We start from the raw sequence: 26,756 nt of genomic DNA on the forward strand, positions 1-26,756 counted from the left end.
TAAGAAAAGGCTCTTTGCCATTGACCAGTTCCAGTCATGATTGGATCCTCCTGAGTTCATGCTTAATCAGCCTAGATAAGAGCAAATCATGAGCGAGCACACACACACACACAAACATACAAAGCACTGGCCTTCATGTCATGAGGTTTGCAGGTACATGATACAATATTTACATGTGTTTGCCAAAACTCTGTTATTCATGCATGCAGGTCTGTTAAAGTGCTGAAAAGATTTAAGGTAGTATTCAGAACAATTCAAGTCTGTGGGCCAAGAATCAGTTACATCCCTGTGGTTGCAGATGGCCTCCTGCACCTGTGGTTGCAACAACAAGACCTTATATAGTGGTATTCATAAATATAAGAGATTCAGACAATAAACATCGAGGACCATTAGTCCGTCATGGAGGTTATGTTTTCACCACTGTCTGTTTGTTTGATAGTTGGTTTAGTCATTTTAAACCAAGAAAATATCAGCCATCAAAACAAACAACTCATAATAAGCAAGTAGAATATAATTAGTTTCCTGTGCCAACAATCAATTTTCCATCATCGTGTCAGATGACCCCCAGTTTCCATCACAGTCTGAGCCTTCAGCATTGCACTTTGTTTAGAAATCAAGATTAAAGTGATCTCCTCACTTTGTGTCTTTCTGTCCAATAGAAGCATCAATAAAAAAACGATGATTCAAACCTACAGCCTTAGCAAAATAATAAGGGACAAAACTACATCAAAAGATTTCTGTAGTGTTCTAATGCATGCTACTCATATGGACATAATACAATTGGCAAGATCATAGAAGGTGACATATTTCTGGTAAATATTAGTAAATTTGCTCAAAGCTGCAAAGTCTCACCAGAGGTTCAAGTAACCAGGAGACTGCCATACAGTGCTTGATACAGTACCTACAGTAAGTGTGAGAACTGTGGGATATGAGCAAATGCATTAAGGCTCCAAAACAGGTTAAGTACTGTAAATGTCTTAATTTGAGCACTACGGCTATTTATGATATCTGATCATATTCATTTATTTATTTATTATCTGTAGTGTAGTTAAGTTTCTCTACTGAATTCGGTTAAATTGTTTTGAATTAAATATTGAATGTACTGTACCCAGATCGTGACAGAAGGGGTAGCTGGAATCAGAATAAAGAAAAACTGAAAATGCTGGAATTGAACAGCACTCTTTGAGAACATGATAACATTTTAAAACTAAACAGAAACTGTACCTCTTTTAGCAGCTTTCTGTCCAGCTCCTGGAAAAAAGCCCCCAGTGCCTCCTCCATATCCACCATAAGCACCTAAAGAAAACAAAGAGGCAAATGCCAGTGAAACATTTTGTGCAGTGTAAAACTTTTAAAAGACAGTTTGACCCCTTTTTTTATTGTTATAAAAAGGTATATTATTGTAATACCAAAAATATAATGCTCGAACATACTGTTGACCTAATGTTACAAATCTCAGTTTCAGTACTTACCTGCACCAGGGCCACCACCTCCAAAACCACCTCCTCCTAAATTTCCATAACCTGGATGAGAAAGAAATTATAGATCGGCAGTCAAGTGGAGTGAAAGAAATAAAGCACAGATGGGGCAACAAGGGTCAATGAAAAGTTGCACAACTTTCTTCACTGTGAAGAAAAAAATACTCTGTTGTACTGACCCTTCAATAAAAACAACCCATCAATCAGGCTTTCATCACAACATTTTCCAGGACCTGCAAGTACTTAACTGTAGATACAAAAAAAGGAAAAACAAGAAATATGACCCAATCAACTTGTGCTTGATCAAATGTGATTTAAAACACTCACATTTATGTTTCTAGAGCCAAGGACTGCATGTTGGGAGCAATGGAAAGTGCTGACCCCCGCTGAGTAAGAAACATGATAGACATAACATGGCCGTGTTCTGGTTGTGCTGTATTCCAAACAGTGGAGGTAGCAGTCTGTTCTTTGCGAGACAAGCAAGCCCCAAACTAATCCATCGGCGGCAACGATTTTTGGCTTGACTTGACGGATAAATAAAATCTATCCCAGCTTGTGTCTCTGTTTGCCAATACCAAAGAAAATTAAGAAAAAAGAGTAAACATGCTGACCAACTGCATGTGGATTAAGAAAAAGTGGAAGACCCTTAAAATTAGGAGCCTAACATGCAAAAATGGGGCTCAATGTACAGCCAATATTCAGTCAATTATCATCTATGTACTAATTCCAGGAATCTGTTAGTCTGTAGAGTGGAGTGAGAACCGTTCCTCTTATCGGCTTTAAACTTGGCATGTGCATTGTTAAGGGACCAAGGAAGTACTGTGTCAAATTTCGTGTGAGTTGGACACACGATAGGTTCATTATTAATTCGACTTTAATAAACAGCAGTGGCTGGGACTCAACGTAAGTGACGTTGTCATCACGACAACTGGCCCGTTCACATGTTGACAACTGATTCTCCATGGTTTTGCATACTAAGTTGAGCTTCACAGAACTTTGAATAAACAGTTGAACAACTCTTTGTGCAGTGGTGTCTTCAGGGTCCAGCAGTTGGTCTTTACTTACCGGTAGTCAGAAAGTGGACGCAAGTGGATGTCATAGAATGACTTCAATTAAATTTAATTTAATACATCAGGCAATGCTTAAACATTCTATAATTCAAGTTAAATTCCTTTCGATAAACCACATTCTTTTTTAAAGGAAAAAAAGTGAAGGTTGGATTTATTCATCTCCAGTTGTTTAACAAAAAGTAGTATCTCTAGAATATGGCTGAAGTCATGTATGTCTATTTTCTAAGGGTAACATATGGCACTTGATGTGCCTCATGCTTCTCAGAGCTGTGATTCTAAGCTATGAGTTGAACAAGTTCACCAATCAAAGAAGAACATGCTGGAGTAATGACTGTTTTTGAAACCAGGAGAAATTCAAAATGCAGCCAACAAGCTAGTCCACCAAGGAACTTGTTTTCATCAATACTTGTGAGCCAAAAAATCTGGGGGTGAGAACATCTACGCATGGGAAACAAGCTGAACAAGGGAGAGGGAGAGAGAGACGTATGAGGCTGGAGGGTGAGAGCTTGGTGTCAGTCCAGTAATCTGCAGAGTTGCAGGTAATGATACTGATGAGGAGGAGGAGGAGGAATGTGCCGGGAAAGACAGAGAGAAAGATGGAAGTGTGGAGTTTCATGACCCAGTCAGAATAAATGTGGGCACTGGCCTTGCCAAGGGCTTGGCAAACACTCAGAGTGAAATGCAAGCCCAGACGTTAAGCTAGGCATCCTTGCGATAATCCATCTCCTTCAATGTTTTTTAGCTCGATTCACCTCGATTGCTCAACTATCTCTGGACACACCTTGAAGTAATAACAACAGTAATCATTTCTTGTATAAATCAGAGTGATCTAGGGCTTTCTCTTTTCCAGCGTCTACTGAGCTGACACAAGGAATCTGTATCATTTGTCTCATTTTTATCAGTGAGCCTCACATACCATAAAATGTTAAGGAATTGACAGGAACTGACAAAAAACAAAAGAGTTACAAGATAAATGGCACATTGCTGATGACTGAAACCTTTAGAATGACTAAGTCTGGTTTGAAGGGTTCTTGTAAGACTGAACTGTCTGGTATTGCATCCAAATCACAGAACGTCTCACTGGCCAGAGACTTGTTTGCGAATGTCAGAGTGACTGTTGGAAACAGCACAGTGTGCGCAACAGAGAGATTATGCATCTCAATAAAATAGAAACACTGAGAACGAGTGAAGACAGGCAGAACCGTGGATACTTTAAGCTTGCTCATCCATCATCTGGCCCACCTGTAATCACATGTGCATGACCCAAGCTGGCTCTGGCAAGTCGTCATCAGAGTCAACCAGCCCCTGCCACGTGGAGCTCTGGTTTAAGATCAGGAGACGAGATGCAGTAGTGCAGAAGTCAGCCTGAGAGGGTTTGTGTGTGTTTGACCATGACTGTGGGCCTTGAGCAGACAAAAAGTTTGGACAGGGGAGAAATCACTGAATACTAGGGAAATAAAACCCATTACAGTGACGTTTTTTTACTCTGGATGTTGTGTGCTTTCAGCGCCAAAGTGAAAGGATATGCTTACAAAGCATGGACATTTGTCAGTTTGGGGTCGTTACAGTAATTGTATTTGTGAGAGATAAAGTTTTAGTACAAAAGCTCTCAGTTTAGCCGTATTTATCTGCTCTGCTCAAACAAGCATGCTTTTGTTGGACTGACATCATTACAGTTCGTCAGCTCACACAAACAGACCTGTCTTAGCTCACACATTATTGGAAGTCTACACCGATGTTTGTTGTCATGAACCACACACATAGAAAGTCTGCAACAGTATTGGGACAGAAACACAATACTACACAGGAGGGAGGACTTGGGGCAGAGGAAATTGTAAGGCAAGTGATGCAGTACTGCAATGCATCATAGTTTCCTCCAGTTAGATTTCTAAAAGAGGTGCAACAGAAACCTGGTTCATTTGCCAGTTTCCATTCAGAAAAGACCACTGGCTTCCAAAGCTGTACAGGGAGAAGTGCACCAGCAGGTTGTTGAGGTGAAATTTAGGAATTGTGTGGCATTGAATAACTGAGCGTTGCCCAACATTCATTTGTGGTGCCTGGTTTAAGAATTATCTCAGCGAGAGTAGACATGTGATTTCAAGTCTAGACCTTCTCGTGGTGGAATGAAAAGGTGATCAGAGACAAGCTGCCATGTTCAGATGTGCGGATACATTCACTGCCTCCTGCTCAGGTGGCAACCCACTTTTGAGGCATCGCAATTGTCATTTTGGCCACTGTTATCTTGGATTTTGAAACGGAGATCTCGAGAACATTGCACGCCCACCACTAGTGGTCATAGTGTGACCAATGTTCAAAAGCATGTGCTTTATCTTCGTTTTGACCCTAATTTGGACCATAATTTACAAAAGGGAGAATTATATGGTAATTTTCTCAAACTTCAATAGAGAGATGTATTTTCGCAATTGCCCTCTGCTGGTAATTTAAGAGAATACAGGTTTCAGGCACTTTTGCACTGGCTCAACTTTCTAGACCCTGGCAAGTGGGCAACATGGCCAGCTCTACCAGCCACGGCTCATCCTCTTAAACTCTAGTCCAGAACAAGTGATGGATATGGTCCAGTTTGAAGAAAGATATCTGGTTTCAATCTCAACATTGAAACATCTTGCTCATTCTCCATTGGGGTTAGGTCAGGTAATTCTCTGTTTCAGAACCAGAAGACTACAAGATACATCAATCAAAACGTTATCTTCAACTTGCAGTCTCTTGCTTTTGTTCTCCAAAATATTTAATATCTTTTTCTTTTTTTTCTTTGCTCGTTTTTCTTTAAACTGTGTCTAAGATATTGCGTGCTGATCAGACATGAGGTGGTAATTGCCAAAGCCAGAGGAAGCCAAACGTGAGAAGTTAAGATGGATTTGCTTGCTTCTTTCCATCTCCTCCCTTTTACTCACCCGCTCATCCTTCTCTCTCTCTACTTTGTGAACCAGCTGGGCCTGGTGAAGGTTTTAATTTAAGAGATCGAGGAATTCCATGGCTGAGATCCACTTTAACTGATGGCAGACGCTTAGAGAGCAGACGTTGGAGCTGGAGGTCTGGAATGTTCAGGATTTTTTGGGTCAATTATTTGCCATTTTGTTCTTTATTTTTGCTCGTATTTAATCAGGGAGGCAGTTTAGGAACAAATGCTTGTTTACTGAAAAACAAGGAATGATGATTAAAACTCTTTAAAAGTGTTGTCAGGAAACAACTGTCAATGTGATGCTGCTCCTCTGTGATGGGAGAGTCACAGAAAATGATAAATTGAGTCCTCTGTTCCGCTAAACACTGGCATCACTAAACCGACAATAACTGCAAACATGTAAAGTGTGAAGGCTAATTGCGAGAAGCAGAGAGGCGTGATATGGCAATAAAATGCTGCATTTTTTTTAATGTGATGGAAAGCCTTGATCATTTCATTCTCAATGGTTCTATGGAGGTCCCCATAGGCTCAGCATTTTTCTGTGATTGACAGGCGGATTCTGCTCTCCGGCTGTGGTCCCATATAAATTTTCACTTTGAAAGCTAAGCCTCACATAATGTCCTTCACTGTCATGACACCATATTTTTATCAGTATCAAATTATCACACTGTTCCTCTTCCAAGTTAGTGAGTAGATTGCATTCTTACGAGGTGACGCAGGACAAGCTGGATGAAAGCAGAATGATGTGAGGTGCTGTAGTGATTACATTTCGCGTGAGACATGCGGATACACCGAAGCTCTCCTTGATTCCTCTACTCCCCCTCCCCTCTCCAGTGACCTCCCTGCTCCTTGTCACTTCCAGGTCCTCCGTGCTCCCAGTCACGGGCACTGGGCTGTGAGAAGCAGGACTAGTCACATGTTGGACTGATTAAGTATTCACAGTCACACAACCGCACACAAAGCCGTCCCTTGCTGGCTGGTGTGAGCCAACCGACACTGGCGTCGAGCCTTTTATTGTTTTTGCTTTCCTTTTCCATGGAGTCATTGACACTATCAATGAGAGTTCCCAAAGCCCTGGGCCTCCCACTCTGCCAGATGACCCCAAGTGCACGACTGCCAGGTCAAAGGACTAAACTTTCTAAACTGCTCTGTGCCGTTATTCATTGTTGGTATGGCTGCTCATTTTTAAACTTTTATTGGGAACATTTGCATCATACTAAAAAGAGAATGCTATGTCGTAAGCGTTTATATTGCTGAATTACCTGTGCATACATTTTCGAGGTTCTCACCAGCCCACACACTTGGGCCGCTGAACACACATCATCTCAGAGGCATTGAGCAACTCCTTCAAAAGGGCTACAAATTAATGGTAAAAGTAAAAGTCATCATTTCACGTTGTGTGGATTACAAGAGCGGTCATTGAGCCAAACCACAGCTCCTTGCCCAGTGGCATCTGCAACCGTCTGATCTAACCAGCTTGAGCCCCAGTGCGCCTCTCACCTCCACAGACTCATGGATTATTTAAAATACATCTGTGTGAAGAGAGTTGCTGCCGTCCCTAATTCAAACTGTGCTGATTTGTAAAGCATGCCTTAAACCATATCCACCGAGTTTGTGATGTCATTGTTAATGCAACAGATTAAACCACACAGAACACGCTATGCTGTAAGCTTACAAGTTGACCAAATATTTCTCCCTTTTGATTAGTTGAGAGGCTCTGCTATTCTACCTATTAAACACTTCTACAGAAACACTAAAGCCCTTGAATATGTCTTAAGAGTATCCCTAATACAGAGATCCTACCATCGCCCACTTAAGCTTGGCGCACTAACTTACAACATGTACGGTGAAGGCATTCAGACAAATCAGAAACACACTGCGAACATTAGAGTGTACAGCAGGACACAGAGTTCACGTGCTCTGAGAGAAACCAATTTTTTATAACAGCTCATGTCTGAGCTCCACAGCCGGAGAAGTTAAATTTCACAAATTATTCATAGGGTGAGAAAACAAGTCAACGTACACAGCCTGTGGCTAAGATATGTAAAGTTGGCCGAGAGTGTTTCCTCTCCCAGATGGTCCGCATATGCATCTGACTGCTATTCCACTTTTCTGACAACTCTGGGCTGAGAAAAGAGACTTGTGTCCGACAGGTTGGCTCAACTCAAAACATGCAAATTGAAACAATGACGTTAGATTCACTGAGGGGGCTTCAAAAGCGTTTCCCAAATTCCTCTGACATTACAAAGGCTGTCATCATTGTGCAGCCATCTGAGGCATTCCACACTGACAAACTTATGGGATGATCTACGAAGAAAAACAATTAGAAGAGATAAATGGTGTCATTGACGGAGGAAAGCTCTTTATCACATTGTACATGATGTCAATGCGAAGGATTTGCTTCATGGGCTAACATATAAAGGCCCCTAAATAGATGAAGGTAGAGTGATTTAAAATCCATTTATTTCACTTATCTTCATTTACAACACTACAACTTTAAAATGTCTGATACAGACACAGGCGTTGGCCCTTATCACAAAAAACTCTTAAATTTCATTGTCTTTCCAAGTTGACATCTTGTCTGCATCTACGGCACCTCTATTTCACCTTGAGGTAATTGTATTCTTATTCTTTTTACCAGTTCTGCTTGCGCCTTGTGTTAGAAACCTCATCAATGTGCCCACTCGCTTGCTGTTAATTCCCCTAACATAATCCTACTATATTCTCACATGGGCTCACTCTGACATTATACCACAGGGCTGGCAGGAAAAACTCTGGAGAAAGTCTTCAGCAACTGACTCAGACATTTGCATCCTCAAATGCAGCCCCTCCAGATACTTTCAGGATTTAGAGAGTACAGTGCATGTTTTAAAGCATCCTATGCAGGTTAAGTTGCACATTTTTATCGACCGCTGCTATACTTTCACAATGTGGAAGACACACAACTTTTATCAGCTTTAACACCATTTTAATTGCCCAGTTACCAACCAATACACACAGTTTCCCTGATTTAACAGAAAACAGTCCACCTCTACCAATGATTGCAACAAGGTCATTCAAATGCGGATTTGTCTTTATGGCCTCTCTGGAAAAAAGAGCAAGAAACGTCTCCGTAAGAACATTTACAACACTTAAATTGTGCTGCCAGATGGACAAGGATAGTGGTCCAGGCTCCAGACCTATTGGCAAACGGAACAGGGGAGAGGTTGAGCAGCTGCCAGCAGGATGGCTCATCAACTAACACAGAGAACATGAAAAAGAAGAAGCACTCTGATGGTAACATGTTCACTGGAGAACAAGCCACAGTCATGACACAGAACAGGGTGGTGAAAGGCCGTAAAGCTGTAACTGAGTTAAAGTGAAAGTTTTGGTCCAACGAAGGGGGGGAAAATACCTCAGTTAGAAAGTGTAATATGTGGCATGCGTGATGCATTAGACACCAATAAAAACTAATAAAGCCCTTATCTTATCTTGCTTTACTCTGGTATAAATTCTTATTCCCAAGATGAATTAGAGAGATTACTGTGGACACTAACAACAACATGTGGTGAGATCATATAAAATTGTTCGGGAAGTGACAGGCTTTTCCAAAGAGAAAAAACAAGCTGTGTTGGCTGTGTGTATGTTGGGTGGGCTTTGTCGAGCATAGGGACAGAGTTGGTTTTATGCAAGTTTCCTCTGCAGACAGTTAAGGTTTCCAAGCTATTAAAAGTTTGGCACAGAGACAGATTGAGGAAAGGAAGAGAAAGATAGGTGGGTAAGGATAAAGGACAAGCTGAACAAGCATGTCATTCGTATGTCTGTGAGCCGAAGGCCCCCAAACCAATGCCGGGATAAGTATTTGAAGATTGCGCAGGTAAGGTATGTTTATATGTACATGTATGAGTCTGTGCGTTGTATTAACACACAGATGAGCTCCATTAACATATTTATATACACTCACGTTCAGGCAGATTCACAGGCAGATGCTTCCAGGTCTGAGCTCCAGTAATGAAAAGCATATGTGCTCCCGGAGACTGAACCTCTTCCAAGCTCATCATCTTCTTTTGGCTAAACACTTTCATCTTCACCTCAATCCATCAGTCTCTTTTCTTTTAGCGATCTCTCTAAGCATGTGTGTCGCAAGAACGAATGTGCACATAATGTTTTTGTCCTTTCCTTCACTTTTTTGTCCTCCCTGTATATTTCCACTTATCTTGTGAAGAAGACAAGTACATTTGGTGCTTCTTCAAAAAAATACCCTGATAGGAACAAGAGGGTCCAAACATGACCTAAAAGAATCAGGTGTATAGAGGGACCATGTAGGAGGATACACGGAATGTTCACAATGGTCCAGAGTTTGTAATTCAGAATCGGTTGATGGATAATAACATGAGCATTATTCTATCAACAGCCTTAAAGTGAGAACCAACATCACAACAGTCTTGTGTTGGCCAGAGACAGTTCAAACTCAAATCTACCTATGTATTGTCTGCACAGAGAGGCTTTCCAGCAGCTGTCAGATCTACTCACAGAGACATGTTGCTCCAATGGATGATGTAATCCCTCATTTTAAATTACACACAATTGTCCAACCACGATTTTATCTTTCATGTAACCGTTGGGACTGTTTTCACTATTACTCCATTAATTTCAATTGTTATGTTTATTCAGTGAAACTAAAGAGCCAAAATAAAGTGAAATAAGAGATGAGGACTATTTACATTCAGCTACCAGTTTATTTGGTACAATTATCTGAAACTAATGCAACCCTAATACAACAGCCCTGCAGTCAATCCTACCTCCAGGTTATAAAGTCATTTTGGAAACTAGGTTGTGGTGTTATTGAGTTCTATTGAAATATAATGTTGAATAATAGGCTCATATTACCATGCTCACAATATCAATTTCCTTCAGATTTTCAGCTCAGAGGTTTTGGTGAGCAGCACTGAGGGTCAGCTTTGTTGAGTTACTTTCAGAGCTACCTAGACCCCACACCATTTATTTTAAACCAACCACAAACAGTGAAACTAAGTCATTGAAACATGTACATCCACGATGAACAAGGTTTTGACTTGCCACTGTGCTAATTCAAACTCAAGGGCGCACACACGCACACGCACACACACACACACACACACACACACACACACACACACGTTTGTACCATTTCCTTAGTGAGGACACATTGGCATAATCCATTCCCTAGCCCCATTAATCTAAACCTCAAAGCATTTCTTCTTCACCGTAAAATGTTTATGTCATGAGACTTTTTTGTCCCAAGAAGGGAGAAAAGTCCCCATAATGTGATTGTGTAAACAGATTCCCTACAACATGAATTAGACCTGGGCCGCACACACAAACACAAACATATATAGTTTATCAGCCTTGACACTCATTAAGACCACAGTGCGAATCAAGTTTCTTATTCTTGTAGACCCTCACTCATAATGGGTATTGACAATATTTTGGAAACAGAATAGAATGGCGGCTATAGTATTCCTCCATGTTCTATCAGAGGAAATATGTAAAAATAAAATTGCTTACAGATTCTGACTTATAATATAACATTTCATTGCCCTCCGATTACTATAGTGCTGTACAACATTGATATTGTCAGCTTCAGATTGGGAGAGAGAGGTGGGACAGACAACACGTTGATTTCAATTTGTTGAGTGTCGAGCTAATCATCAACACTCCAAATATATCTTACCCAGACAAATTATTTCTCAACGTGAACCAGACTTTTGTAATGGTCCAATAAAGTTACATCAATAGTGAGAACAGTAAGCGCAATGTTTCTTGTTAACTTCCTTCACACCGCCTGAAAGTGACAAGATGCTAGCATACGAAAGCCAAGATTTAGAAATCACGGAGACGAGGATTGATCCACCTTCGCTTGGGGGGATCGCAGAATCTGAGTCCAACAGCTGTTCATAGAAAGAAAGATCCTCTATTCCAGCTTTCAGTGTACTGTCAATGTTGGACAATGACAGGTCTCACAATTAGTGTTACATTTACAAGGTCTTGGATGAGCTGCACTGCAATTCACTGCAGTCACGCTAATCACATAGCCAGCTGCTGTGCTTGATTACGGGACAGGCAAGGTGTGTGTCTGGTGAATGCAATGTCACCACAAAGCCTCCAGGTACAAATTAATGGCATCTTTCATCATGTGTGCGTGAGCGATTAACCATTGTTTTTTCACTTATCAACCCTGCTTTATGTATTATTGCATGATAAATAATGGTCAATCATCTTTTATATGGTGGTAGCATGGAATTTTCTTCTGGCATGTTGTGTCTCAAGCCAAATACTGGCGAACTGATGCAAAGAGATTCTACCTGCAACTGTATGAGGTTTACAAACTGGTGAACTATAGAGGCACATTTGCGTAGTAATGGAAATGTCCTTCTTGTTATTTATTCCAAAACATCTCCAATCCAAATATGGATCGCTTAAGGTAATTTTATTCTGTTGGAAATGAAATGGCAGATACGAAAACTTATCAATGACGAAACTATTCAGATACCACTGAACATAATTATGGTCAGGAAGCAGAACATATCATAATCCCTTCGTGAATTTCAGTCTCTCCTTTCATTTCATGTGTAAAACCTTATCTGACCCTTAGCTGTTCAGTCTGTGTTTAAGGTTTTTCCCTTCTTTTCCCCATGCAACAGAGATTAGTATGGAATGTGGGAAGGAGCACCTACACCCAAATTGAATAAAAACACAAGGAGCCGCTTTTAACATTGGTTGCTTCCCTTTTTCTCACTAACATATTTCTGCCAGGTACGCCTTGTGAGGGAGACCTTGTATTCATACTAACATTGGGACAATATTTCCCCAAGTAGAGCTCTGCTGATCCCAGCCAAGATCAACTTCCACCAAATACTGAATATTAGGAAATTTTCACAAAATGGCTCTCCAGCTAGTTTTATTTGCTGGCAGGGGTGTGGCCCTCCAGAGGGAGCCCTCAGAAACAGGCTGCATGAGTTATCAGGACAATAAGACGACTGCTTGGTTCCTTATCTTTCTTAACACATAGAAGTAAGCTCAGATTGTATCAGCGGTGCTTACGGAAATAAATGATTGCTAATCGTTCCTACAGCACCAATGCAGTGCAGGCTGAAAGGAAAATATTTACTGTACGCTATCTGAGCACAGGGCCGTGGTAAATTTCAGAGGAGGTTTCCAGATATTGTAAGGTTCCAACATTACAATAACATTAATCAGTACTCTGGCACCATTGCTTGGCTGGCGTTGATGGCCGTTTGCACACTGCCAATCATCACTCCTTTATACAGCTGAGGTCTAGGAGTGGTGAAATCTTTGCATGGGCCAACCCCGACAGGACGCCCCAAACAGCTGCAGAGCCGGTGTAAACCAGCCCTGACGAAAACACAAGGGTGATAAGAAAAACTTGGTGACAACCAATCAAAACACTGTTTCTCTTTAGCCGCTGCTCTGTATTTATGCAGGTCGCTGTTGGTGTGTGTGGGTGCATCATGTAGTCTGTACATTAACATATTTTATCCACCTCATAACAATGCACTTTGTTTCCTTCCTGTCAAAGCACTTGACATTATATGTAACAAAGAGGAAATTCCCCTGTTGTGAACAAAAGAAGTCTGTTTCCCTCTATGTCAGTGTTTCTTTACAGCATTACAGTTTGATTTAAACTGACCATGAGCACACTATCTTCTAATGTTGACTGATTAATCCCACAAATGATTTGGAAAATTTAAAATAATTTGAATGTACAGTATGAACACACAACATAGACCCAGCCCATTGTATAACACCTGCTAGTTTCAGACAATGTGAAATAGAAAGCTACAATCTTTTAATAATGCTTTTTTCAGCGTTTTCTCCTAAACCCGACTTATAACAGTGAAGTTTGGACAAGAAATAAAGGTGTGAGAGGGGATTAGGACATGCCTTATAGACTGTATATAAATATGGATTATGCATCTCCATTCCCTCCCACTATCGAGAATTGAAGTCCAAATATCCCAGATATGAAAGCAGCCATCTTTCAGTGATTACATCATTGGAGACAGAGTCTGAAGCAATCAGGGGATGAAGTCATGAGGTCCCTCGACCAACTGTGAGTTAGTCAGCTGTCAATTATTACGTTTCAAAAAACAAATAAATAAAAAAACTGTCAGTGTGATAAGAACTACCTAAGATGACGAAACAGCTTGAGGAAATGGGTTTTTATGTGTACTTTAGTTTGAACGATGCCCAATTCACTAGCATGGAGGTTGCAGTATTTATAAACTATACCGCAATCAGGCATTAGAAAGCTAATGAGACACTTAAGATAGCTGTCATGTCGTCCATGTTTAAACAGTACAGTCTACACAATGCAACAAAGGCCCCTAGACAGGAATGAATGAAACAGGGCAGCTTCCAGGCGCTGATATCTGACCATCAGCAGCTTAAACAAAGAAAGTGTTTGGATGTTTATCTGTCTTCATACCTGCAAACGCCTGGCCACCAGGTCCAACACCTCCTGGCACCAAACCACCTGGGCCTACACCATGGCCTCCACCTCCTTGGCCTCCACCTCCATGGCCTCCACCTCCATAGCCTCCACCTCCATAACCTCCTATTGTCGGGAATAAAACAGCAACAGGTGTGTTGTGCCGTCGACTTCATCATTATTGTTGTCATTATTCACCAGATTATTCAGCTAACAGTGTCCATGTCAAGTCATTATGGAGTCATGAATATTCATTGTTAAGCTCATGACTGAGGTTGTATGAGAGAACAGATTTCACAATTGTAAACCTCAAACTTCCTAATGTCATCCAATAAACCAGCTTAATAACAGTGGTTGGCCCTAAAGACAATGTTTATTGCCACAGCAATATCCCAAGAAATGTAATTACTCTTGCTTGTGTTTTCCCAGCATCTGACAAAACAAGAACAAAGTTTTGACAGGGAAATTAATTTGTCTTTAGAACCTCTTTCTTCTTGTTCTTATTAACATAAACCTTTACGACATTCAACTATGCATAGAGACATTTAAAAAGTCTGATCAATAGGTTCTTCCCAGAGTGATGGCTTAAGTTAATCCTTCAAAGACACACAGGATCAACCTTGTATAGCAAATGGGCGTTGAAGTCAGGCCAATGTGCCTACGGTCGGTGAGCTGCTGCTTAAGTGGCAGGCATCTGTTATTGATGTGTGAAATGACAAACAGCAGACAGAGTATCTGTGTCTCTGTATTGAGCCCAATGGAGGCAACGGTCGCATGAACGAACAATCAGAGCCCTGAGTAAAAGCAGAGCCGCTGGCATGAAAGAGAAGTAACTTAATGAAACATGTTTTATTTATCTATAGTCAAAAACACTCACAAATGAGCCTGGAATAAAAGTAAATATATAATGTAGGGATAACGTTAATGCATACAGAACATACAAACATTGCTTCTTGTTTTCAAATCACTACCACATTTGTGCATTGACCAATTTTTGATAAACAAGATGTTTTATCTTAAAAATGAATTTTATTTGTTGGACAACATAACTACTCACCTGCAGCTTTGGCTGGTTTATAGCCTGGAGGGACTCCTCCAACAGACCCTTGAAAAACAATAATATCACAGATTATTGAGTTAATGTTCGCATGTAGAGATGTAGCAGACAGTGGGTTGGACAGGAATCCATACTGACATTTTGAGTGTTTCGAATAAAATATTATAATGAAAAGCAATAAGACACCATGCATGTTCATATGCATGTATGTTCCCATCATATGTCTTACTGGACACTGATTCCCCGTCCTGTGTTAAGTGGTTGAGAAAATGCAGGGAGGGTGGGGAATGAAAACACGGCAGATGTCAACACAAATGAGCTGCAAAACATGCACATGAAAAAAAAACGTCATTAACATTTTTTACCTTCACCAGGAAGTTTATATTGTCGGCTGCATTTGTTTGTTAGTGAGTGAGCAGGATTACCCAGGACCTACTACCTCTACTACTGCACTGATTACAATGAAACTTGCTATGCTATATGGGTCAAGGAAAAATCCATAAAAAAAATCCTGTATATTGAAGGGAATGATATTGTGTACTTTGGTGCAAATCCAGATCAAAATCCAGATAAAGTGACAGTTTAATAAAGGAATTTTTGGGTCTTGGCGGATGTATCCATTTATTGATGGTGTAACAGACTAACAGACTCATTATATGAGTTAAACTGTGGTTATCATCATTTTAATTTGAGCAGTTGAAGAGATATTCTGTAATTTACGTCAACACAAAACAGTAAATATCTTTACTATAGGTTAAATTTTATATTGAGATATTTTTATATTTTTGTTGTAATAAAACCACTGCTCTACAGCATTATTTTACTCTTATACCTGTGATAATCATAAACAGACTGTGTTTGTTGTGGCTGAGTTCTGGATTATTTTTGTTTAAACTATCCAGACAAGTTGTTGGAGGCTCTGTTACCTGGAAAGAATCCAGTGCCTGCTCCAGCACCTCCTGGTCCGATTCCAGCACCAGGTGGCACATACACACCTGGAGGACACAACAGAGAGAGAGCAGAGGGTCGTCACCATTATGTGTCACCAAGCCAGAGCAGCTTTCACCCATCATCTGATTTATTAGACAATCAATCTCCCAAAAGAATCATTAGTGACCCGAACAACACAACTGAAACCTGTCCTCATCCCCCAGGTCAAATCAATGATGCATCACATAATACAACCTGAATACAGCAGCTCCCACCAGAGCCAGAGTGAAAATTGAAAAAAAATTCTAGTCTTGATTAGAAGTAAATTCCTTTTTCTGTTTTCATTTTGATGAGGTATTGCAGTTGGAAATCTTCTTTCAGAAAGCTGCTGCAGCAGCATGGACATGTTGACCCCCACCTCCATCCCCCAGCCTCATTTCTAGCAGATTTCTGGCTGCGCACCAAACTTACTCCTGAGATGGTCCTTCTTGATCCCAGACACAGTGGCCTCATGTGAGCAAGGAACAACAACAGCCATAAAAGAAAAGGGGGATACAAAAATCAAAATGACTCCAGTTGTTTTGGGACGACTAACAGCTTAATCCACTGGGACTGGTGAGCTAAGGCAAAAATTGCAGTTATATTTTTTGAGGGCAAACCTGGTTTATATCAGTGAAAAGGGAGAGATCAGGGCTGCAGGACCATGATGATTATGTATAATGGTTCTTACATGTGTTAGGAGGCCAATTAATTTAAACCACATGTCAAAGGCATCCATGTGTTTATTAGTAAACACTGCAAGAAAACAGCTCTTTGTCCATTGAGTTGGGCCATTAGTGGAAGAACATTACAATGAATCACTGTCCGATTGAGTTGAATGATAAAGTCATGGCTTTGACCTTTGAAGTTGAGACAGATTTATTAGTTTTGTGCCATAATAACATGGCACAAACCCAGTTGAGGTTAAGAAAATGAGCAGCCAGTGCTAATCAATGGAGAAAAGCAAAGCAATGGAGTAAGGATCAACTTGTTGGATGGGTTTCTAAAGATAGCGAGGATTAAAAAAAAAGTAAGATGACGTTTATATTTTGAGCTTTTATTTTTTGGTAAAAAAATTTGAAAATCAGAGTCTAGACGACAGAATTGTGTTGATATAGACATGAGTTGATTTTGTTGGAGTTAACAAGGACAACATTACCATATTCACATATCCAAAACTGCTCTCCTATATCTGATTGTAATGTGGTATGAAACATTTGTCTGTTTTTGTTTGACAGAAAAAAAATTCTTCATTTTAAAATGGCCATCTGACCAGAAGAACTTGGTATATCTAAGTTGACTGAAATCAAATAAAAAGAGGGAATAAATAATAATGTTCAGGGCTCTCTATTTCATTATAAACTGACTAAATCAATGCAAGTCACATGGTTCTCTGTCACCATGCCCTAGACTCCGTAGCAGTGATTTTTGGGGCAGGCACCAAACAGCAGAGATGGAGTAATTGTTTTAACTTTGCTCCTTCATTTCGCAGTGAAAAGGAGGATTTCCTGTCTCGGCATCGCAAGCGAGGCGAGAGGGAGTGTGTGACTGCTCCACTTTTCCTTTTTCTAAGAATCCCATCATGCTACTGTGGCAATTTTACAAAGTGCATTAGGTTCACTTTAGCCGTGTATCCAAATGAGGCCCATGATGACCTCTGTCAAGTAGCCTGACCTTCCTCAATATATCTGAAGATGTCGTCAGGATTGCTCTGATCATCATCATCACTGTGCGTTTAAGCTGCTTGTGAAATCAGCCAGGTTATGGGAATGTGCTGGAATGTGTGTGAAGGACAGGGCTGACTTGTAGACCACAAGGGATATGAAGAGGTATAATTTATTTCAAAGTTGACCCCAGACAACAGTTTGCTCTGAGTGTTTGTGATACAATTAATGTTGGTGAATAAAAAACTAAGAAAAAAAGATTAGCAGACTTAAACATTTAATACCAAGCAGTGAGTTTTATTCGCGATCTTTATGAAAAACTGGTTAGAAGCCATCACTTCTTACTACATTATTCAGAAGGAATAAGTGTGAGAGTTTTATTACTTAATTTTGACGATGTGTAAAAGGAATGTCAGGGAAGCGTTGATAAATTACTGCCAGTGAAATACAATGACAGGTTGTTAACTGAACTTTTTACAAGTATTCATTGAGTTTAGAGTTGCTGTGAATGTGTATTAGGAGGGTGATGATGTAAATGCACTCTAATGGGAATCCCGCCAGTGATTTAATTTTGGCATCACGCTTTTTTGATCTCATTTTCAGAGGACAGAGTGTAAGTAAACTATGAATGAAGCCAGTCATCAGTAAAAAGGGAATCAAGTGGATAGAATGGGGTTCAAAGTCCAGGAGTGAGACAGCAACATTGACATAAATAACATGATGATAATTATTTGTTAAGCTTTTTGAAGTGCACAATGTGCTTGAACAAGATAGAATTTTCAAAATACATTCAATAAGGTGTGGCTTTGCACAAAACGATAGTCAACAGTGAACAACGATTGACTTAAATGTGCACCCGTACTGAGTTAGAGAGTCAGAACCAGACATAGAAAAGGTGTGGATCCTCTACTTACTGGACATTTGAGTCCCTCTCAGCCAACACTTGAAGCTCTCATGTAACTGTCTTGTGGCCATGAAGTGATGTTGGGCAATCCCCAACAAGGCTAGTTTACATTTTTTAGCATAGATTTTTCAAATTTCATTTCCCCCCAAATACATCCGACCACAAATGTATCTCAAGCACAGTTTGGAGTCACTTCTGAATATTCAAGGTCGTGCCAGTTTACCAACTTCACCTGTGCAGCTGCTTGTGTGGGACCAGGGGGTGGAACCCAATCATTAAGAGTGTGTGCGCGATCGCACACAAGTGGAAACTGGCCAAGAGATGGATGTTTTGAACAGAAACATCAAAAACTTTTAAACATTGAAGGTGAACGGACTAATACAATTCAAAAACTAAATTTAAAACCTCCAGACTTCAATCCATCAGCCAATTCTGCTCTAATACAGAAAGTAAAGAGCTGTACCTTTTTCGTAAGTGGTATATAAATAATGCACCAAACAACATGAACCGTGAAATTATGGGGTTGTCTAAAAGTTTGAACGGTATTATTTTCTAGAGAAGGAAATTCCTGATACCATTTCTACATCATTATTCAATCCATAATCTAACAAGATATCTGATAATCAGAATGAGGTTTCAAATTTGTGTTTGTATTACTCAAAGAACGCGATGTTTGAAAAGCCCAAAAGCTTAAACGAAAATCATTTTCATACACAACATGTGCGTATGCAAGTGTTTTGGTTTCTTCGGTTCCCTTGATTTGAATTTTGATAAAATGACGTAGTTCATCAGACACAGGCTTACAGGAGAAAAGGATTGGATCCAGCCACTTGCATGTTTAGTTTTGCATAATGGGATGTTTGAGTGTTGGCCTGGAAGTGACATGTTTATCAGTGGTTTTCCTGGCAAGATGATTTATTTGATATTTTACTTCTACATCAATACTGGTGATACAGCTTAAAGAAGAAAAATTATACTGGCTTGAAAAACTTGATTTTATGGGAGATATGGGTCACTGGGCCCATGAGTAATGACTGAATAGCCCAGAAGTTTGGAAACTCTACGAAATAACTGTTATAGAATCAAACCAAAGCCAATTACAGGTTTTTCCGTAGTTCCTCTTCATGTTAATGGCAGCTTCAACAATTTCTCGAGACTTGAAAGCTTTCTAGTTCAACTTCATTTACAACAGGGTGGTGAGTAATGTGACATTTCCAGAATCCCTTTTCTGTGGTTTCTTAATAATTGGCCTTTTACTAAATAATTAGATCCTTTAAGAGTTGATAGAACAAGCAGCATTCCCTGTTCATTACAAAAGACTTACGGGACCATTACCATTTATGATCTCAGTGCTTTGCACCACATAAGCTGGGAAGTCCGAGGGAAAACTACGCTGTAATGTGTTTACATCACTCTAGCCACCTGATATGTACACTGATGTGCACCGCTATTTCAATCACTTTCGAAAAATCTAAAACATATTTTGGCTAAATGTTGGCTGCATTTACTTTTATTTGAAACTGCCATCGCAGAGGAGAGAGTTTGGTTCTGCCTTAATGGAAATCTCTCATACTGCAACCCAGAGCAACAGCACTGTGATGTAAAGACTGTGGTTCCTGGCGCCCTTACATGTCGCGTTATCAGACACGTGACAGCTGGACAAACTATCATTTTCCACAGCATGTTGGAGGGTGGAAGAGGAAAGGGTGAGGAGGAGCATCCCAGAAAAAGAAAAACTTAAGGGGGAAGTTTACCCACCCTACCTAACTTCACTTTCTCTTTATTTGCTTGTCCGTACAACCACAAACACAGCCCATAATGACCAAGCAAGTTGGCCTCTGTGTGTCTTGAGTGAAGCCTTCCCACAGGAAGCTTACGGGAATCATTACAACTGACTCAGGAAATGCACCTCTTTGATACTGGAAATGAAGGGGTTTGGAAAAGCTTTGGGCTCTCCTCTATAAGTATTTTAGACCTCAACATGAATAACGGATAAGCCATGGTCGAAGATAACAATCAACCATGTGAAATCACTACATACTGGTGGAACAAACAGTTCAAATTATGACTCTATTCCAGAAACGGATTTATGCGATAATATGGAACTGACAAGTTATGAGTACAAGGCCATAATGGAGCAATTTTACTACACACTGTGCTTTCACTTGTGTTGCGTCAAAGACATCCATCGATAGGACAAGTTAGACCAAATACTATCTAGTGTGGGTTTTCTCACTGAAATATTGGTGAAATTATCTGATGTGACACCTGAAAGGACATGAAGCAAGTTTTTGTTGTGCTTTGGATTAAATATTAGATATATGTCTGAATTGTGATAAAGAACCTGACGGGTTGAGGAAATTCAGTGACATTTATGATATTTGATATTAACATTTTCATTTTATTTTCATATGGGTGAGGACTAAGGCCCAGTTGAATGGTGAGAAAGCAGTGATTTATTTCAAAGAAGAAAAAAGCTTCACCATCATGTTGCTAAATCCTATCAAGACACTTGCAGCTTTGTTTGGTTTAGACCTAAAGGTGCCATGTCAACTCTCACCGCCTCAGATGACAAAAAAAGTGCACTGAAACTAATACAACACAGCACATAGTGTTTTCTTGCCAGAAGACTTTGATTAAATTGACGTAACGTGTTTAATCAGAATTTAATTTTGTTAACATCTTTTCTCGACAGTTATGGAAACATATTAATACAACAGTTTTATACTAATGTTGTGCTCAAGTTGTTTGCAAACTCAGGAAAGCTTTGGTGGGTCAAGGTGAAAACATTCGTGACAGGGGCCATTTCAGATTGCTGGCCCAGTGAGACTACTGCTAGCACACAGCCTGGTGAAGGCTGGGATTAATCATCTGACTTAATGCGCTTTGTTAAAGACTTGGCAATGGCTGCGGTGACCAGACACCTGACTGGAAGATGATATCACTGACATTTAGCCACAACTACAGACTCAGAGCTAAACTGATTATCAATTGAATATTAATTAACTACTTATTGTATGCCACTAGAGGAGGTACTCACTCTACTTAAGTAGAAGTACAAATAAATAGACAAAATACTCAAGTGAAAGTACCACCTTAACTTTTCTACCAGAGTAAAAGTAAGTACTTCCTTTTAAATATACTTTATTGAAATTGCTTGCAAAGCTTAGCCTATTCTATAATACCATAATAAGAATAGCACAGACTGTCCTATAAAAGAATGTAGCAGATGATGCTACTGAAACACATTATAATACTAATTAATGGCTTGGCAGTGGCCTCTTTCATTTCAGGCGATTTTTTCACTATGAAAATGCAAAAATAAAAGATGCATTGGAGTTGAAATTATAGATATTTGCTGATAAATGACCTTGATGAGAAATCAGTAGGTGTTTCTCTCATGAGGATTTTGGATTGCATATCCGCAAGTCAGTCAATCCATGGATGAAGGAACTGGATTGCATTAGACACTCAATCAGATTATCAAAGCTAAGACCAATAGTTGTAACAATGACGTGTGTAGACCTAAGGAGTTACACCCAAGACTTTTGTGCAGTCCTTTAGAGTTACAGTACAACTAATAAAACAAGTCATCCATCCCAAACTTCTGGTGCAAACAACTCTAACAGTTTGTTGCAGTAAAAATTGTGACAGGAAAAACCTGTAGGCCAAAATGTTAGTAATCGCTTCTGGCTAGGACCATCAATACAGAGTGTGACTTCCCCGGTCATATAGCACGCTGTGATGCACAGTTGCAAACCGTGAGCTGAATTTGTCCATTCTCCCAAACACTTACCTGGGACGTGTGCCAGAGCAAGACATGAATACATGGAATAACAGGTTTTTCCCAATAACAAACCCTGGTCACTCAGTGATTGAATCCAAAAAGCCAATAAATACTGGGTGAGGTCACCTCATTGCAGATTACACCAAATCATTCAACATCAACAAATAAAAATGATTTTGTTGATTCATTAAAAGAAAATCAAGAAACTGAACAAAGAAGAAACAAATTCCTTCAACTGCAGCGCAGAGTGCTGGGTTCACTATATGTCACATTAATCCTATGCTGTGGCTGGCAGTCAACCCTACAAGAAGATGAATCAGTGCCAAATAGGTGCTTGCAACATACGCTACCAATCAAGCCTGAACACATCGTTGGGGAATCAAGAGAATAATGCTACAATCCATCATTCACCATTCATTCATTGTGAAAGCTAAAATGCACAAATTTCACATTAACCTACCGATTAATGTGCAAAAATCCTCTGTGGATTTTTATGCTCGGACCTAGCCGATGCCAAATGAGGTAAACTGGCTTCCAGCTCCACTAAAGAAAATATCGCACAACCTATTTTAAGTCTCTGGAGACGGTGAAAGAACAGAGCAGTTATTTTTTTCTCTTCATCTCCTGCTGGTCTCTGCCAGTGAGAGTACGGCCATTGACCATGTCCGTCATAAAAGCCAAACTAATGACTTTGGTGCGCCAGTTGGTTGTTGAGGTTGTCTGGAGAATTAAAAAACATACGTCAAGGTGAGTGATGTGATAGTTGATACTCTCAAAGTTGGATTTTTTACTCTCAAATATGTAAGCAGCTTCTTAGCTGCTCACTCTTCCCTTTAGTGAAGAGTACGTCTGATTAAATTCCTAAGTCGAGGAATTTATTCAAGGAATCTTATCATCCGCTCCGGCCTGGTTTTGATTCAGTTATCATATATAGCAATTGAAATTGAGGCCACGGAACCCAAGCTTCGCAAACATGAATTTTCTTTTGAGAAGTATAACCAGAGATGTTAGAGGAGAGAGAAAAAACACTTAATTTATCCTGAATAGAAAAGCGCATAATGGCCAAGATGGCAGTTGTATTATTCTGCTATAAATTTCGGCTCTCTCTCCCATTTCATATAGATTGAGTCCTGGTCTTGTTCACCCAAAATATCTGCCTAAGGTTGTTGCATTTTGGCTGATGAGTAGCATGTCTAAAAGGATTTGGACAAAATGAAAATCCTCATGTGACATGCCATTTGCTTGTGGAATGTAGAATAACTGCCCCTTTAACAAATGAGGGATAATCAACAAACATACCTGCACATGGTCACAGGAAACATGAGAGAGGACCCATTTATTACCAGACTCCTTCACAGATGTTTCCTCCAGGACTATAAAAAAAATCCAGACCAGCCTCGGACTGCATCGTAATTCAAGGGTTGAATTTCACAAGCCTTAGGTGTTTTCTGTGCGGAGGCATTAAATAAATTGATGGGTGTTAATGAGGTTCATGTTACTCATAGATAATTGACCTATGAAAAAGTTGAGAGCTCCCCCACTTTAATCGCACAGATACAGATGGAACTAGTTTGAGCGCCAAAGAAATGCTGGATATGGATGGATTCAAGACTCATTTGAGATCAAAGTTTCGCTCCTAAGCCAATGTTGATAACTGTTGGCTCCTTCACTTGTGATATATTTTGCCTGAATCCACCTTGAAATATCAACTGAAATGTGGCATTCACAGAGAAACAAGGATAACATTTGGTATGAATAGAAGGGCAAAGATTTTTTTACTTGATACAATGTCTGACCTGACAAAAAAAAACTATTTAAGTCAACATTATCAAATTAGAAAAGGCAAACAAGCAGCTAGGAAAAGAGAGCCTTTATATGGAGAAAATATTTGTTTTAGGAATCTAACAAATAACATGATGCATCGGAAAGGACACTTGGACAATGGAAGATAAGGAAAATAGGGAAACAGCTGTGACCTTTAAGAAAATCAATGCAACAGAAAACATTCTTGACTCCAGCATACCTAGTCCCAGATGCTAAACATGTTTTCCAGTTGGGGGTTGAATAATTCAAGAGAACAGCAGCCAAAAATCTGACCAAGAACCAAGTTAAAGCAACATGGAAAGAGGGGAAAAAGCAAACACGGAGACTGACAGAGAATGGTCGGAATCTCTGTCTCACTTTCTGTCTGTCTGATACAGATAAGATGCCAAATGAACCCCTAAAATCTGCCCGCTGCTACTCTGACTTGATGAGACGACCCAGTCTAAGCCGTCACAGTGACACATACACTCCCACTCCCTGTGGGAGTTCATCAGGGGTGAACATAAATGGGGGTTTTACAGAGTAGGGAGAGGGACCAGCTGGAACCTTCACTTCCTGAAATGTAATAGGACAGCGTCTGCAGCCATGTAAACATACTGTGTGTTCACAGGTGTGGACAGGATGCAATCAAATGGTCTGAATGCATTTAAAATACATAAACCAATATAACTTAGTTTGTTTTTTAAAATGAGATTGAATGCACACAGATACGACATGTTACTGTTAAACCCATAACAATTCAAAGTGGGATGCAAGCCTTGCTCTAGAAAGGAATTTTAACAGCAGCAGTAGATATCAAAATATGATTTAAAGAAAAAATCTCTTCTATTCATGATTTATTAAAGGATTCAGTGAGGCTGAATTAGCTCAGACAGACTTACATTTTTATAGTTATTGCGGTAAGACTTATATATTTATACAATATATGTTAATTTATTTAAATCACCAAATAACAAATACATAGGAATGCACATGATAATTTTTTTGTTACAGCTGGGATCAAGCCAAAAGGAACAATAAAACAATAAAAGTTATAGCCAAACACTTTTATTTCCTGAAGTTTCACACACCAACAGAGAAATGTTAGTTACATCAAATGTCTCTTAAATATATGAAAGTATAACTTTGATAGTATGTAAGTAAAATCAGAACACTGCACCTCCTTCAAGCCTGTATTCGATGCAGCAAAGATCACGGCTCAGTATACCTGTAGCATACACTTACCTCCTTGTAGAGAAGGCTGAATCAGTGCTAAGAGGAAGAGTCCACAGAAGAGCAACAGAATGCTTCTGTTAGCCATCTCGCTCCAAAATGCACCACCCCTCTCCCGATCAGCTGGTTTTATTCTCTTCAAGCTAATTACCTTGAGCCCAAAGTCTTACAGAGCAGCGGAAAAGGTGAAAAAAAGGGAAGAGATGTGAGACTCTACGTAATTAAGAGGGGGCAATGACTCCGGTTCAATGGATCACTTTGCTTTTTTTCCTCGTCTGTCTGGTGTTGCTGTTTTTATTCGGGTCACTCCTGCCAACAGCAAAGACACTGCTGCCAACAAGGAAAGAGAGAGAGAGTACGAGACGCACACACAGACAGGGAGAAAGAGAGACAACCCCCCACTCTCATCCAGAAGGAATTGAACTGTCTGCCAAACATTTGCATGGACACAGACCATGCTTATCTGTAAGAGTCGAGAGAGAGACGGAGGAAGAGCAAACCACCAGCCCAGATAATAACCTTTTATCTAATGGTCAGTTGCATAGTTTTTAACATCCATTTTTACAGTTTCTCGCATAACCCAGAAAACTCTGAGGAAGAATGAAAAGAACACAGCAACTATCAGCACGTGTGCACAATATATCAGAACAAGACATTACAAAGTGACTGGCTGCATAAATAACAGGGACGCAGCAGTGCAGACTGTCTTGGAGTCCACGTGCGGACACCAGTCCCACTGTTCATATAGGAGAAAACTGTCATCCTAGCTAAAAAGTCCAGAAACATCAGCCTGCTACTCTGTGCAGCCCCTCAACCACTGAACAGGGATATTATAAGTCTCCAACCAGCCTCTGTCCATACTCAGCTTTAGATAACTCTGAATGCAGCAACTGTACTTCTATGATCAGCAGCTGATACATTTCACCCTTGGATCATCAATCATCAGACAAAATAATTATAAAAAGAATAGCAGAAAATGCTGTTCATGTCTTGAATATTTTTTGATGGCTTTCTAAAATCACAGATAACTTATTGGAGCTGCCAAGGCTCAGGAAGTAGAGCGGCTCGATCCCTGGCTACTCCATTCCACACGCTGAAGTGTCTTTGGGTTGACTTGAATGGGACTTGTAGTGTAAAGCTCTTTTAGAGGTTAAGAGCATGAAGTGCAATGTAAACACAGTCAATTTACTCATTGTGCCACAACCGTTATGGCATGGTCCTTTTTCCTCATAATATCTTTGCAGCAGTGGCCACTTAATTCACCAAATCAACATATAACATTTTTGTTATAAAGTATGTAATTGAACCTGACCATGATTTTTCAGTGTGGAATGTGCGTTCCGTGAATGGTTTGTGTTTGTATGTTGGCCCTGTGATGCACTGGCAACCTGTCAAGGGTGT

The 26,756-nt window shown here is 40.0% G+C and overlaps 1 protein-coding gene across 6 annotated transcripts in view; it reads right to left on the bottom strand.

Moving 5' to 3' along the window:
* The window catches only part of elna (elastin a), a 50,630-nt gene extending 25,022 nt beyond the window's left edge, over window positions 1–25,608 (bottom strand). For 3 of the 6 annotated variants that reach the window (XM_062385531.1, XM_062385532.1, XM_062385530.1), the window contains exons 1-6: window positions 25,368–25,608; window positions 15,922–15,990; window positions 14,996–15,043; window positions 13,936–14,064; window positions 1,473–1,523; window positions 1,225–1,296 (exon numbers count right to left, since the gene is read on the bottom strand). In XM_062385531.1, coding sequence (XP_062241515.1) covers window positions 1,225–1,296; window positions 1,473–1,523; window positions 13,936–14,064; window positions 14,996–15,043; window positions 15,922–15,990; window positions 25,368–25,443 — 445 coding nt within the window. In that variant the 5' untranslated portion in view covers window positions 25,444–25,608. The remainder of the gene's footprint in view (window positions 1–1,224; window positions 1,297–1,472; window positions 1,524–13,935; window positions 14,065–14,995; window positions 15,044–15,921; window positions 15,991–25,367) is intronic. The other 3 variants (XM_062385534.1, XM_062385533.1, XM_062385529.1) reach the window with 1 other exon arrangement.
* Window positions 25,609–26,756: the final 1,148 nt, after the last annotated feature.

This window comes from Platichthys flesus, chromosome 4, assembly GCF_949316205.1.
Source record: "Platichthys flesus chromosome 4, fPlaFle2.1, whole genome shotgun sequence".
NCBI classification, from domain to species: domain Eukaryota; kingdom Metazoa; phylum Chordata; class Actinopteri; order Pleuronectiformes; family Pleuronectidae; genus Platichthys; species Platichthys flesus.